This window comes from Mus pahari, chromosome 8 (assembly GCF_900095145.1).
Source record: "Mus pahari chromosome 8, PAHARI_EIJ_v1.1, whole genome shotgun sequence".
Lineage (NCBI taxonomy): Eukaryota > Metazoa > Chordata > Mammalia > Rodentia > Muridae > Mus > Mus pahari.
Genome location: NC_034597.1, coordinates 17,800,690 through 17,817,553, shown reverse-complemented (window position 1 = coordinate 17,817,553; position 16,864 = coordinate 17,800,690). Strand labels below are relative to the sequence as shown.

Below are 16,864 nucleotides of genomic sequence, written 5' to 3'. Positions count from 1 at the left end.
ATGCACCAGAAGAGGGTGTCAAATCTCATTACGGATGGTTGTGAGCCACCATGTGGTTGCTGGGATTTGAACTCAGGACCTTCAGAAGAGCAGTCGGTACTCTTAATCACTGAGCCATCTCTCTAGCCCTGGCCAAAAAGTTTTTAAGAAATCATAGTTGGGGCTGTGGTGTCATCTGTACTCACAGATACTTGTAAAGCTCTATCAAGAGACTACCTTGAGTCCCATAGTTCAAGGCCAGCCCAGAAAACATGGTGAAACTCTAAAAAAATAAATAAAAATAATTTTTTTAGTAATAAAACAAAGAAGAAGTTAAGAGAACTAAGTAAAAGTTACATTAGCTTTAAAAATTACATCAAAATTAGCTCTAAGACTGGTGAAACCTAAACTTATTCCCTTTTTCTGTTTGAAATTTTAAAGAAAACATATTCTGTCTAGGAAAAAAAATTTATAAAAAACATAATCTATATTTTCAACTCATACTTGTTCAAGAAATACTTTTCAGGTGATTACGTAAGTACTATACATCAACTACTTAGAGGAAAATGACAAGGAAACATTTACCTAAAATTTTAAAAATTTCTACCATACAACCTATTGTAACCACCCCCATCCCCACCCCTACCCCCCCCCCATTCCTTTAAATAACTGTCTTTTCCTAGTTTAGCACCTGCAGTGACCATAGAACCCTCTGAGGGCAAACAGCTGCCTATCAGGCTCTGTAATGGAAGAAACTCTGGGCCAAAGCAGCTCCTGTCAGAGTCAGCAACAGCCAGCAGAGGCCTTCGGCCTTCATCCTACAGATCAGTCCACTGCCCTGAGTGGGTACAAAGCAGGTCTGGCAGGGTGTGGTGGCAAGAGTTTATAATCTCAGCACACAGGAGCTGAGGCAGGAAGATCACCATGGGTCTGACAGTAGCCTGGGCAGCATAGTGTGAATTTCAGGACAACCTGGGCTACAACTCGTCTCAAAAACATTCTAAAAAGAAAAGAAAAGAAAACCACCCTTCTCTCCTCAAGAAAGTAAGTACTCAATACTTTTTAAACGTGGTTTTTGTTGTTGTTGGTTTTAGAGGAGAGGGGTATTTGCTTCCTCTTTTGCTACAGAATCTCATATATCCCACACCAAGCTGAGACCGAGAGATAGGCAAATGTATGCATGGCTTGTAATTTAATATTTCCTATATAATGGGCATTATGATTGAGAAGTCTGCAAACTTTTCAGTTTGAAGTAGTTTATAATTTAGTTTTTGTTGTTTTGTTTTGTTTGAGATGGTTTTTCACTATGTAGTCAAGGACGGTCTTGAATCCCTCATCTTCTGGTCTCTGTTTCCCAAGTGCTGGAATCACAAATGTGAACTACTAAACCTGGTTTTTGTTTTTGTTGTTTCTGTTGCTGTTGTTTGGGAGGTTTATTTGTTCTTTGAGAGAGGATTTTATGTAGCTCAAGGTAGCCTCACACCGAAAGCAACCTTCAGAGTGATAGATTATAGCTGTATATCATGACACTGCCCTTCTTTAATTCTTGTTGGTTAAATCCCTATTGTCTATATCATGCCATATAATTGATATTTTGAAATTACAGGGCTGGCAAGATGGCTCAGTGGGTAAGAGCACTGACTGCTCTTCCAAAGGTCCTAAGGTCAAATCCCAGCAACCACATGGTGGCTCACAACCATCCATAATGAGATCTGATGCCCTCCTTCTGGAATGTCTGAAGACAGCTACAGTGTTCTTAGATATAATAAATAAATAAATCTTTTTAAAAAAAGAAAGAAAGAAAGAAAGAAAGAAAGAAAGAAAGAAAGAAAGAAAGAAAGAAAGAAAGAAAGAAAGAAAAAAAAGAAATTACAGAGTTGGGAGTAAAGCTTTTATTTAGCATGCTTAAGATCCTGGGTTCAATTCCCCAGCACCACAGTAACATTTAATAGCAAAATGTGCTTGTTTTAAAGTATATTAGGGGAAAATTCCAGCACTAAAGATTCAAAACGGGGCAGGAAATTATAGAATGTTTTCCTAACACTAATGGAACCCAGAGTTTGATCCCCAGAGCCACATAAACTTGGCATGGTGGCACAAGCTTTTAACTCTAGAGACAAGAGGATCAGATCAGAAGTTCAAGGTCAAGATATTCCTTGGTAACAAGAGTTCAAGAGCATCTTGAGGCCTTGTCTCAAAAGGGGAGGAGGGGCATGAATACAGTGCTCAGCCACAAGTGTAGGATAAAGCACTCTGTTAAAGAAAAACATTAGCAATGCAAATGTGACCAGAAATTATGGGAATTCAGAAAACAACGGCTTCATATTGTTTAGCACTTTCTTCTAATATCATAAGCACTTTTTCTCCTCTAACTCTGAGACAGAGCTCAAACTGACCATTTTCAAATGTCAAATTTCTTCAGTGCTCTTTGCTTCCAACAAAACTTCCCCCACTGTAGCTGGAGTAGAGCTCAGCGTTGAACACTTGCCACACATACACAGTCCTGAGCACTTGCCACACATACATGGTCCTGAGCACTTGCCACACATACATGGTCCTGGGTTCCAAGCTTAGCTTCAAATAGGAAGTATGCGAATACATTTAAAACGTATCCCATTGATAATGTGATAGTTTACTGTGCTTTCTTCTAATAACTTCCCACCTGCTGTTTATATGTTACATTATTTTAATCAATGTACAGAGAAAGTGGGCAAAAACTTAACTCTTTACAGCACCACTTATCAATGGAACTGTGCTTTGGATTATAGATTTTGAAATACCATTCATCAATAAGTTGTTTTCATAACTAGGTCTGCTGGCACAGGTCTACAATCAGAACTACTTGAGAAGCTAAGGCAGGAAAAGTTAAGTTTCAGACTAGCATCGACTACAGAGAGTTCAAGGTTGGACTGGACAATTGAGTGAGACACATCTCAAGCTAAGAGGAGGGCTGGGATGGAGCTGGAGAGGTTCAGTGTTTGCCTACCATTAATTGAGGCCAGCATAAACAAACTGAATTTTGTTTTCTCATGCTAGCTTGAACTAGGTTTTTGTCACTTTTAACAACAAAAACAAAAAACAATCATGGTTAAATTTTCCCCAAATGGGAATTCATAAAAGAACTGCCTCACTTCATTTACCCCTATGTCTTTACACTTAAGATAGCCTCTAGCCCAGAGAAGAGACTTAAAAAACAAAAAAACAGCTTTGCTTCATCGGAGGATACCCTCTCAAATTAGTTCTATCCAACCAGTAGTATTTAGTATGTAATACTTTTTATGTGTACCCAAGTCTCCCTTTTTCATGTTGAGATTATTTTAGTTGTACTTTTAAAAGCAGAGATAACATCTAAAAACTATTACTAAATGTTCTATTTAAGTCATAGTTTAAGTCTCACTAAAAGCTGGGGGAACTGGTATGTGCCTGTAATCCCAGCACTTGGAAAGCCCAGGAAGGATGACTCTGGGGTCAGACTGGACCATGCGGAGGCTCCAAGCCAACCTGCACAACACCGTGAGGCTGCATCAGAACTGAGATGTTTGCTGGCAGCTGAGTTAGTCAGGAGCTTGGTGGACTCAGTCGTGCTGGCAAGAGTGGCCTAGGACAACTTCTCGTTAGCCACTCTAAGGTTAGTTTTACTAACTCTTCTTCCAATGCTTAGTTCTTAGACACACACACACTACACAAACAAATAAATAAAACTTTAAAAAAATAAAGTGCAGGAGAGCATCAAGGGCTCTGTTGACTGTAACAGAATAGAGGAGGTGTGACTACATGGCAAGACAAAGATAATTAAGGCCTAAGTATGACAACAACAAAAAAATATTTTTCAGAAAAAAATCATTCACATATATATGAACTGTCTCATTTTACTTACCACTTTGTCTTTATACAGAAAAAATGTGTGTGATATGCATTACTTCCCAAGGCAAGAAGTGTTTGAAACAAACTGTCTCTACAAAGTAGATGTATCTGCTGTGACCCTGCACAGCTACTTTCAGTGTGAAGACTGTGGTCTCTGAAGAACATAATTTATTAATTAAGAACATAAGTTACTGGTAGTATCACATGCACACACAGGTAAAATAAAGGGCTGGAGCTCTAACTAAGAAAGTGATATAGTCCTGTCTACCAGGATATCATGTGGAACATCCTAGAGTCAACCCTAGCAGCATCAAACAAACCACAATTAAAAAGTCAACAGCTAAGAAGCACACAAAGACAGCATCATTAGTCAAAAGGAAAATACAAATGAAAGCAAGATAAAAGATCCCTGCTCCCATTTGGATATTCCAAAGAACAGATAAGAGTGACAAGGACAGGAAAAACTGGAATCCTTTTATGTTGCTGGTAGAAACATTTTGGTAGGTTTTTTTTAAAGCTGTATCACATATACCATATATGGCCAAGTCACTTTATCTCTATAATCACAAACAAAAGCAGGGAAAAGATATTCACGTGAAAACTAGTGCAAGGGTCCTCTGCTGCATCCACAGCAGCCGCAGAGAAACAAACGAGCTGTGGCGTGTGCAGACACATGTTACACTGCTCAGCCATAAAGAAGAGCAGCCAGTGTCCAATCTCCAGCTGTATGCCTCACCCCAGAAAGGCAATGAGTGAAGCCCAACACCACTGAGAAACTCACTTAAGACATTCTGAGATACTTTTGTGTAACTTGGTCCTGTAGCTCTCTAGCATGACCTTTGTAGATGACAAGGAAGTATTGCAGAATCAAAAGGCTGGGCACACACCTGACAGATAAAACCTGAAAACATGTGAAGTGAAAACAGACAGACCACATGTATGATTTCATTCATGTGAAACGTACACAGGAAGCAAATCCAAAATTGAACACAGACCTGTGGCTGCCAAAGGCTGAGACAAAAAGCTGTTAGTGAATACTGGTTTTCTTTCAGAAGTGATGAAATGTTCTACAGTTGGATTAGTGGTATGAGATGTGTGACTTAGGAAAATACTAAAATCACTGAACTGTGATTCTAATTAGATTGATCATACATTATGCAAATACCTGAGCTAAAACAAGCAAAACTCCTAACAGTCTATGCCTGGGCATAGCTAATAATTCACCTTAAAGTCAAAAAGTGCAAATTACGGCCTTTCTCCCAGTGACCTCAAGCCCCTCCCTCCCAGTATACCCATAGCTAAACATTTTTCTTTTAAGGAAAAATTATTCATGTATTTGTTTGTTTGTTTTGATATGGTCTCACTGTATAGCCCTGGCTAGCTGGAAACTCACGATATAGACTGAGCTGGTCTTCAACTTACTGAGCTCTACCTGCCTCTGTGTGAGATTAAGAATAAAGGTATATGTCACTATGCCCAAACTAGCTATTCACATACCTTCAGCCTAAATTATATTGTATCACACCCTTCTATTTTACTGAAGATCATAACATTTCTGTATAAAGTCTATTCACTAAGCTGAAATATGCTTTGGATTTTCCTGCAAACCCTTTGGCCATGCTTAGGAACCGCTTAACTATTTTGATTTTGCCTATCATATTCTATCCAAGACATGAAACAGGTGCTCTTTCTTCTTTTCTATGGTTTTTCTTAAATGAATATGCACATAATTTTTATTATGTAAGGTAAAGAATTTAATTTTTCAAGTTTTAAAAGATTCAAAATCTCATCTGACATTGGAAAATTTTTACTTAGTCTGTAGAAAACTTACTGCATGCTTTTATTCAACTCTTTCATTAAATAATAATGAAAAGTTAGCCTCACCTCATTACCTCAAAGAGAACAGGGCACGGAGCCTGTGCCTGTGGTCCCAGTATTTACGAGACAGAAACAAGATGATCACTTGATCTCAGGCTTCTGACACCGACCTCAGCAACACAGCAAGAGCTCAACTGTTTGGGAGGGGTGTGTGTGTGTGTGTGTGTGTGTGTGAGAGAGAGAGAGAGAGAGAGAGAGAGAGAGACAGACAGAGACAGAGACAGAGACAGGTTCTCCCGTAGCCCACCCAAGCTGACCTCAAACCTAGTAGGCAGCTAACTCCAAACCCTCAAGCCTTCACCTAAATGCTGGAAAAGCCAGACACCACCATGCCTGGTACAAGAATCCATCTCTTTTAAAAAGATACCAAACAGGGACGGATAGTTAGCTCCCTGCTTACAAGAACTTGCTGCTCTTCCAAAGGACCCGAGTTTGATTTCCAGCAGCCATGCAACCATGTCAGGTGCCTCACAATCACTTATGACCCAATTCCTGAGGGATCTGATGAGTGTACCCTGAGGTACCTGTACTTAGTATACATATACATACACACAGTATTAAAAATATTAAGGGCTGGAGAGATGGCTCAGTGGTTAAGAGCACTGACTGCTCTTCCAGAGGTCCTGAGTTCAAATCCCAGCAACCACATGGTGGCTCACAACCATCTGTAACAAGATCTGACGCCCTCTTCTGGTGTCTGAAGACAGCTACAGTGTACTTACATATAATAAATAAAATAAAATTTAAAAATATATTTTTTTAAAGATTTATTTATTATTATACATAAGTACACTATAGCTGTCTTCAGACACCAGTAGAGGGCATCAGATCTCATTACGGGTGGTTGTGAGCCACCATGTGGTTGCTGGGATTTGAACTCAGGACCTTCAGAAGAGCAGTCGGTGTTCTTACCTGCTGAGCCATCTCACCAGCCCCAAAATTTAAAAATATTAAAAGTAATTTTAAAAAATTAAAATTAAAAAGGTACCTGCTCGAGTCTGCTGTTTGCATATGGTTTGTATATGTCCACATAAACTTCCTATGTAGGAAGCTTGGTCCCAGTGCAGTGTTGTGCTAGTGGCCTAGAAAGGAATAACGATGGTCTCAAGGAGGTTAGTCCTAGAGAGGACTGTTAATTTTTTTTTTTTTAATTTTAAAAAGGAACTACCCCCTACCCCAGGGTCTGGCTTTCCTTCTCACTATGACTCATTTACGTTCTCACTGTAATGCCACCTCCTAAGGTCACAGAGCCAGGCCCTTGATAATAGATGTTACTGCCATACTACTGGACCATTAAGACTGTGAGCTAGGGCTGGAGAGATGGCTCAGTGGTTAGTTAGGAGCATTGATTGCTCTTCCAAAAGTCCTGAGTTCAATTCCCAGCAACCACATAATGACTCACAACCATCTGCAATGGGATCTGATGCCTTCTTCTGGTGTGTCTGAGAAGAGTGACAGTGTACTCACATACATTAAATAAATAAATAAATCTTTAAAAAAAAAAAAAAAAAGACAGTGAGCTAAATAAACTTCTTTTCTTTATATATCATCCAGTAGCCAGTATTTTGTTATCATTACAGAAAACATACTAATACAGGGTTCTCTGAACATGACAGGCGATAATCAAGCTCACTATTATTTATGTATGGCCTTTCCAAACAGCCTCAATGTTCCTATTTAACAGATATCAACAAGACTTTAACACTACTGCCCTCAAAACTGATCCTATCACACCTAAAGGGACTCCTATTAACTGATCAAATGAGAAACGTAAAGCTCTAAAGACCTAAAAGTCACTCTATTTTTAATTTTAAGCTTTTGAAGCGTTTGATTTTGGGTTTCCGGGTTAGAAGTATTCCGAGTGTTTTACTTAGCACTGCTGTGTAAGGTAATAGATACCCTGAGGAAGACAAACGTCACTGCCACTAACTTAGGAATCTCACTTTCGTTATCACTGGCATTTCAAAGGTCTGCAGAGCTTCCAATTTCTCTGAGTAGCTTCAGTTTTTCACTCAAGATAGCTGGAATATTAGAGCAAATCAAACTTTTGGAACCAAAGGTATCAAAATCCTGGCTTACTAAACTTTATGATTTGGGATTAAGTTGGTTACATTTCAGTGTCCTTACTTTAAAATAAGACAAAGATTTCTAGAAAAATCAATGCTACCCCAAAACGTCATTTTGTCTCAAATATCATGCTAAATGCTTTTCTGACACTAATTACCTCACAAAGCAATGGTGTAAGACTACTGTGATCCCACAAAGAAAGCAATGTGTGGCTCAAACTCCTATGTGCTTAGTTTTGTTGTTGCTCCCTGACTGAGGGAAGGTTGTCCTAGTGCAGCCTTGCCTGGCCTGGAAATCCCCTGTAGGCCAGGCTGGCCCTGGCTGCCAGGCTGGCCCTGGCTGCCCTCTGCCTCTTCGATACTGGGCTTACAGGTCTGCATCCCCACGCCCTGCACAGACTAGGTCGGCAGCCCCACGCCCTGCACAAACCAGGTCTGCAGCCCCACGCCCTGCACAGACTAGGTCTGCAGGCCCACGCCCTGCACAGACTAGGTCTGCAGCCCCACGCCCTGCACACACTAGGCCTCTCACTGTTACTTCATACTCTCTTTGGTAACTTAAAGAGGCTCTAATTCTATATTTTGTTTTCTTTTGTTTTGCTCTGTTTCACTTTTTTAAGAACACTGACATCCCTCCATGCCTTCAGCTAGATACTCATTGGAATCTCATCTTTTGTCACATGACTCTCTAAGTGTTGATTCTGCATTTTTAAGAAACAAATACATAGCCCAGTGGTGGTGATGTGGTTGCCTTTACTTCCAGCACTAAGGAGACAGGAGGTGGGCTCTGAGTTCGAGGCCAGACTGCTCTACAAAGTGAGTTCCAGGACAGCCAGGGCTATACAGAGAAACCGTCTTGAAAACAACAAAGCAAAATGAAAAAAGGAGCAAATACATAGGCTTTGTGGCCTAGCAGAGAGCTTCTGAGTCTGGGGAAAGCTGGCAGCCTCCAGGACTGTTGCTGTCCTGTCTGTGTGACTGCTATTCTGCAATCCTGCTTCTGAGCCTCCCAGGTTGTGGTTTACAGACACAGGGCTGGAGCCACTATTATCTGTCACGCCCAACACAAATCTACCTTTCTAAACCCATGCTAACTGCTATTCCTGTACAGTTCCAACACAGGTACAGCTTCAAAAAAATTACACACACACACACACACACACACACACACACACACACACAGTGACCCTGTTTGAATGTTAACTGCTTGTCAGCCATAAGTGCTTACTTACAAAGTCTTGGCCTTAGTGGAAAAGTATTAGCTTAGTTGAGATTTCTGTGGGAAAAGTTGGGGCCTCTGTAGGAAAGTACTACCCCCAGTTAAGAACAAATAGCTATAGATCTTGTGGACAGGGACCTAGCAACCCATTCTGTTCAGTTTCTCCTGCTGAAGTTTTTACCTAGCCAATAGCCTGCTTTTGGGAACAGGTGCGTTCCCCCAGAAACAAAGCGATTCTGTGTCATCCCCCTCCCCATATCCTGCTTCTATGGGTATAAAACCTGCCTGGGAACAATAAAAATTTGTCAGCTTGATCAAAATTTCTTGACTTGCTGTCTGTTCTTTGTGTTCTTGCCCCCATTCTCTTCACAGGTGGTTCCTCAGACCCTGTTTGACTGTCCCGTGGGTCAGGATATATATATATATATATATATGTATATATATATGTATGTATATATATACATATATGTATGTGTGTGTGTATAGAGAGAGAGCGCACAAAATATAACTTCAACTGTTTTCATATGTTCGTTCCTGCTTTATGTTCCCTTAAAAAGGCAAAACACTGTATTTCTTCAGTAAGATAAAATAAAATAAAATAAAATAAAATAATGGTGCATGGTGGTGTACTCAGGAGACAGAAGACAGATCTCTTGAGTTTGAAGCCAGCTTGGTTTACATATTGCCTTGTCTCAAGAATGAAAGCCAAGGGCCAGTGAGATGGCTCAGCTGTTTAGCGAAAAGAAATTTGCTGCTGCCAAGCCTTCAGGCCTGAGATGGCTCATAGGACTCACAAGGTAAAAGAAGAACAGACTCCTGTTCTGTCCCTTACTCTGTGTGCACAGTGACATACATACATGCATATATACATATGTACCCCACACATAAATGTAGTCATTTCTTTTTAGACAAGCAAAACAAAATTGCTCTGTCCCAAACATGGTAGCACATAACCACTAGCTAATCCCAGCACTAGGAGGTGGAGTGGTGAGGGGTGTAGACTGAGACAGGTAAAAATTGCTGTGAGTTTAAGGCCAGCCTGGGCTACATGTACTCGAGGAGAGTGAGAGCCGGTCTCAAAGCCAAATTATGTACATCTTACTGTGTTTATTGTTACATGTTTCGTAAAGGAAACTTCCTCTCCTCCCCTTACTTTTTTAAGGCAGCGGTCCTTAATCCGGACAGAGACTATAACAAGGCTCCATGGATTAGTGCAAACAGCCCAACTAGAAACACAAGTTTGTCCCACTCATTTTCCAAGAGAGTTCAAACTCTTCTTCTTCTTCTTTTTTTTTTTTTTTTTTTAAGTTCAGGAAGAAAAAACAAAAAAAAACAAAAAAAGCTAAGAACTACTTCATAAAGATACTGCTGTGAAACGGCAATTATGGGAAATAAAATTTCATATATAACTTTTAGTGATTATTTTTCATCACAACTCTGTCAAGATATTCCACTTATTTAAAAAAGACAATACTCATATTAAAAGCAATGTTCCAAACGATGAGATTACAAAAACCAATCAATGGGACTAGAGAGGTGGCTCACTGGGTAAGGACACTCAATGCTCTTCCAGAGGATGCAGGTTCAGTGGCAGCTCTCAACCGTCTGCAACTCCTGTTCAGAGGACCTGATGCCCTCTTCTGACCTCCAGGTATGAGTGTGGAGCATGGACACACTGGCAAGCAAAATATCCACACACAAATCATTTTTTTAAGTGACCAAATATGACAGCTTCTGCTTTCCGATTAAGTTTTATTTTGCGACACATAAAATTTCAGTTTATCATTAAATAACCAGCATAAAATATTCTCTTGAGGGGCTGGAGAGATGGCTCTGCTGTTTAGAGCACTTGCTGCTCTTCCAGAAGATATGAGTTCAGTTCCCAGCACCTACATGACCAGAAGAATTGCAGATTGAGTGGATCTAACCCCCCCTTTTCCAGCCTCCACAAGCACAAGATACAAATTCTCTTACATACAGACATGAAGGCAAAACATTCATACACATTATATAAATAAACAAATATTTAAAAATAAATGTCTTCAATCTTTGGAGATTGTTATTCCTGTCTCAAATGAAATACAGAATCACTCAACATACTACTAACTCCCTCTACCAACAAACGTTTAATGAATACTGTCTCAGGAAATAAATTTGATCCTATTGACTACGTAGATTAATTCGTAGATCTCCACCTTATTGCTTCAATCCATAAATACAGGTTACAACATCCTTTTATGTGTATGTCCACTAACTTGCATAGTGCCTAGATCTTAATGAAAACTCAATACTTAAATGAACTATGTAACGACACAAGACAAAGATGCAGCAGTTTCTCATTTGGAACAACCAGACCACCTAAGTCTGAATAAGATTAGAATCTTTCACCGATGCCAAAAGAATAACAAAATACCAAAAACCCGGCACATACGCCTTTCTAATAACTTTTCACTTGGATAAATAAGACAAATCTTTTATGCTACCAAAAAAAAAAAAAAAAAGATGCTAAGTGATGGCAAAAATGAGTGAGATTCGAAGGCCTTTTAGGTAAGATGTTATATCATCTGACAGATTTATAAACCAACAATTTTCCCACTGACGTTAGGTTTCTGGGAATTGTTACAGAATTAGTATTAAGGAACAGTAGGGGACCGGGGAGGGGAGGGGAGTGGGGACAGCTCTCGGAGAGCTTGCCTAGTTTTCAGAAGGCCTTGAATTCTATTTGTAATGCTAAGGAGAGACTTGGAGGGAATGGGGACCCAACGACACTTCACAGTGAAATGGGGAACAAAGAGAAAATGCATGCTAAGCATTTCGACTTGGACTCAGTGGACCGATCTACAGTTAGCGCAAGAGACAATACAGTCAGTCAGCCCACAGGAGTGGACGTGCGCGTTTGGCTACTGTAATTCACATATGTCGGGGGTATTGTTCCTTTCTTGAAAGTTCCAAGCAAACATCCTGTCTGCTGTAGGCTTTTCTGGGTGCCGCTACCCTTCAGTTATCGTTGTTTTGTTTCGCTTTGTTTTTTTAAAGAGGAACATCAACAAGTATTTAGGAGGGGCCTACAAAGAACTTTTCACCCCTAGCCGCAGCCCACGATCCTCCCACCGAAGGGCCGGAGAAGCACCGCCCAGCTGAGCGGCGCAGGGGCTGCGAGCCACGCCCGGATGCGCGGCCGCCCAAGGGTGGAGACAGGGTGCGGCTCGGCCTCACCTCCACCGCCTGGCCCAGCTCCAGGTCGAAGCCCACCACACACACGCAGTGTAGCCAGGCGGAGAAGCCGTCCCAGCGCAGCAGGCCCCGGCGGCCATCGTCCTCCTCCTCGTCCTCCAGCGCGACTCCCGCCGCCGCAAGGGCCGCCGCCTCGCGCCCCTCAGCCCCGGCCTCGTCCAACGACCCGCGGGAACCGGGCCCTAAGACCGCCGGGCCCCGCAGAGCCATCCGCCACCCCCTATCCGTTCGAGCCGCCTCCGCCGCGGACCGCGCCGCAGAGCGCGCAGGCCTCCGCGCACGCGCACCGAGTGCTGCCGCAGCCGCTCCGGACTCCCTAGATAGGGGCGCGGCCACGAGCCACGTGACCCTGGGAGCGGGGGTTCGGTGAGTGTCCCTACAAGCCGCCTCTGCCTGTGCTGCGCGCTCAGACTGGCCTACTGGTTTTACAGCTCTCCAAACTGAAACGGTGGCTCAGGAATCGTCATCTCGGCTCCACAACAATACAGCAACGAAGTATTCTTGGAACGACACAGTTCATTATTAAAGTATTACTAAAGCATAGTGGTTAACAGTAGTTTAATTAAACTTTTACTCTGTGCCAGTTGATATGCTAAGTTCAAATACACGTATTAACTCTTTATTAAACATATCACTATGGTGGACACTACTGTTTGTTAAGTGTTGCGTAGGTCTTTTCTTTTTTAGCTATGCCCAACTGGCCTCTAGCTCATGGTACTCCTTCTGCAGCTATCCAAGATTCTGGGTTTAGTGGCATGGGCCACCACCTCTGACTAATTTGTCTTCACAGATAAGGAAACTGAAGTTCGGAGAGGCTTCCTGACTAGCCCAGCAAGTATAAGAACTCTAAGGCAAGCCTACGTTCACTCCTGCAGTCCCCTGATAAGAGATGTGTACTTTCACTCTGAATACCCTCTCTACCAAGGCAGCTCCCATCTTTATTGGTCTGGCGAACTCACTCAACTCTTACGAATATCCAGGCTTTCTTGGAATCTCAAGTTGGTCAGTCACCTTTGGACCATGCTATCTGAGCACTGGAGGAAGGGCCTGATTTCAAGCTACTTTGCTAAGAAGTCAGACAGCTCTAGGTTGGGCACTCAAGAAACATCTGCCCTGGTGAATTGCTATTGATTGTTGGCATAGCATGATACCACTAAGTAGGATTTTTTTTTTCAGCACCTGCTAGGATTTATTCATCAAAAGTACTTAGAAAATGTGGTAATACCCAATAGGAAAGTGTGTAAAAGACGATTGATAACATACAATGGATTTATCAAAACCCGTTCCCATACCTGAGCCTTTCCACAGCTTCAAAAGGCAGTGCAATTACTGTTCCTGTTTGACATAGAACAAAGCCGGGGCTCCAACTGATGGCTTAGTGGTTAGGAGCACTTGCCGCTTTTGCAGAGGACCAGATTCAATTCTCAACACCCACATGGTGGGTCACAACTATATGTTAACTCCAGTTCCAGGGGATCTAATGTCCTCTTCTCATCTCCAAAAGCGCCAGGAATGTGTGTGGTGCACAGACATGAATGCAGGCAAACAGAACATTAAAACACATGAAAATTCAAGACATCAAGAAGTGGTCCATCTCTTGATGGTCAAGTATTCTCAAACTTCAGTAGTAATGTATGCTGAAGACTTTATTAAAGATGTATTTATTATTTTTATTTTATATGAGTGTTTTGCCTGTATGTATGTATGTATGTATGTATGGGTACTGAAGTGGAGTTTGGTTTGCACAGAGGCCAGAAGAGGGTGCCAGATCCTATGGAGTTAAAGATGGTTGTAAACTCCACTGTGGTGCTGAGAACCAAGCCTTACTTACTCTTCTACAAGATCAGCAAGTGTTCTTAACTGCTGAGCCATCTACCTCTCTAGCCCCACCTGGAAACTTTTGATAGCACAGAATTAACTGGGGACAACATTTAAATTAGAAACTGTCTTTGACTAAAACAGCCTGCCTGTGACAGAGAACCAGTACAGTTCAGAAAGAAAAACATAACCTGTATTCAAGTAAGGTTCTAAACCTACTGTTCAGAGAAAACAGTACTGTTTAGTATTAGAAAGAACAGTGGGCTAGAAATAAAAAAAAATCTGGGATCCAGCTGTAGCTCCATATATTATCATGATAGACAAGCAGCTCCAGGAACTAGTTTCTGGATTGGTGAAAGGTAATCGCTAACCTAACTTACTGTCAAGAGGAGAAAAGTGTTCCCAATCCAGACACTTCACTATATGCTATTTTATTATTAATGATAAATAAGCTCTAATGATCAGCTGTTCCACAGTGCTGAACCCTTGGCCATTCTTTGCAATACTATCTTTGTTGTCGTTGTTAATTTGTTTGAGACAGGGTTTCTTGGTACAGTCCTGCCTGTTTTGGAACAAGCTCTGTAGATCAATCAGGCTGTCGTTGAACTCAGAGAGAGATCTGCCTCCAGACTGCTGGGATTAAAGTCATGATCCACCACTCCTGACTGAAATACTATTTTATATAATCTTTGGTTAAGCAGAAAGAAATGTTAACCTTTGCAGAGTTTGACATCAGAACCTTTAAATCCGAAAAGATCTTGAGCAGGGTTGTTTCTCCACACTTCCTATCCTATTTGTGAATTTTCTGGTGCTGGCTCAGCCAATCCCACATATACACTGGCTCTTAAGCATAAGAGGTGCTCTTTTCTGTGTATTCACGAGGGCTAGGAAAGCCTTCCTCTGTGAAGTCCAGCTTTTCTAGACAATAGCCCATGGAATGTTTCAAAAGAGCCATCCTACATCCTCATGTCTAGCTTCCTGGGTAAACTACTCCAAATTTGTCCATCTTTCTTCAAAGCAGTTAATCATGGAGTCGCCCAACTTGGGTAAACTTGGAGTTGTTGAATCAGTTTTAAGACACAGAAAGAAGCACCATTCTCTAGGTGTGAGCTAGCCCCAGCAAAGTGAACCTTTGGACTCTTCCCTTTCTTACACTGGCCAGTAGCTTTCTGTCAATGCCACTTCAGATCACATTTGCTTGGCTTGGCAGCCAGGTCACAGCCCTGGCTCAGGTTATGTTTCCTGTCAACTAAAGCCCTAGGTGGTAGGCTTCTCCTTGTTGTTTTTCCCATGTGAGAGGCACTTAAGTCAGGGTTGGCTGCTTGAGCCAAAAAAACTAACTGAATTCCTGGCTTCGCTGCTCTTCTAGTATTACCAAGAACACTGAACACAAGATTAAAAACATTCCAGACTTCCCTACTCACCCTTAACCAAACTCCTGGTATTTAAGCAATTTTTATAGCTTTAACAACAACAAAAGTGTGAACATGAGACCGGGTATGAGTTGCAATGTCATATTTTGGAGCTTAATTTTTACCAAAAGAACCTGAAGGAAAACTAAATTTGTGGGGCTGGAAAAAGAGGGGAAGCATGGAGGAGCCCTCTGTCTGGAGCAGGAGCCGGGTGCAGTGGTGTCCAACTCTGGAAATCTTATCTCGAGTGATAGGAAGTGGGGTTCCCCCCCCTTCCTCAGACTTGCATATCCTGTGCCCCCAACCTTACCCACACCAGAGGAAGTTCCAGCCAGGTTAAATTTCCCCTCTCCTGTAAGGTCACATCCAGCAAGCACCTTGAATTCCTCCCTATGCAAACGAGGCATCTCCAACACTCCGCTCCCCACCCAGCTGTCCAATCACCTGACAGCCCCTGCCTGCCTCCATGGAGGTTTAAAAAGCCTTCCTCTCCCACCCCTCAGCTCCCAATTAAAAGAGCTGCTCACTGATGCCTGTCTCCTGAAAGTCTATCTTCTTGAGCTCACCCGCAGCCTGAGGTTTCCACCACTCCCCACCCCCACCCAGTTTCCTCTCTTTGTATCTGTTGGTTGTCCTCAAGATCGATCACAAAGTTAAGGGAGGAAGATCTTAGTGTGAATGACAAAAATTAGGCAAAATTGTAGAATTTCTGAAATCCTACAGGACCCAAAAGTTATTTTTATGCGTGTGACAGTCTGAATGAGAGATGTTGCCCACAGCCTCTGGCGTTTGAACGCTTGGCTCCAGTTGGTGTGGTACTGCTCGGGGCAGCTTAGGTTGTGCAACCTCTTGGAGAAAGGATATCACTGGAGGAAAGAAAGCAGCCTGAGGCCATTTTCCAGCTGTCTTCACCTTTGGGCTCCTGCCTACAAACCCCCTGCCTGCTGCTTCCAAGGTAAGAGAGTCTAACCCTCTGCAACTGTGAGCCCTAAACAAAATGCTTGCTTTTGAAAGTTGCCTTGGTCATAGTGTTTTAATCACAGCAATAGAAAATAACTAAGAAACAATACTTTTTCTGTCTCTTTCAGATGCTAGCCAGAACCTAAATACATCTCTTTTTTGTTTGTTTGTTTTTTGTTTGTTTGTTTATTTTTTGTTTTCTGGTATTTGGGACTTACTCTTTCCAGGCACGTGGTGAATCTCTGCAGCAGGAACTCAGACACAGTGGTTTTTCATCTTCTCTCCTCCACTGTCCTTCTCCATTCAGTTATTGAGATTTACAGCTTGCCTGCTCTAGGGTACTTTTAAAAAATTCTATGATTGAGCCCATCCCCTCTTCCTCCCCCTCCCCTCCCCCCTCTCCCTCCTCCTCCCCTTCCCCTCTTCCTCCCCCT

The 16,864-nt window shown here is 42.0% G+C and overlaps 1 protein-coding gene across 1 annotated transcript in view; it reads right to left on the bottom strand.

The window, feature by feature from the left end:
* Positions 1 to 12,529, bottom strand: part of Dennd6a (DENN domain containing 6A) — a 52,687-nt gene extending 40,158 nt beyond the window's left edge. The window contains exon 1 of the mRNA XM_021203327.1: positions 12,223 to 12,529. Coding sequence (XP_021058986.1) covers positions 12,223 to 12,450 — 228 coding nt within the window. The 5' untranslated portion in view covers positions 12,451 to 12,529. The remainder of the gene's footprint in view (positions 1 to 12,222) is intronic.
* Positions 12,530 to 16,864: the final 4,335 nt, after the last annotated feature.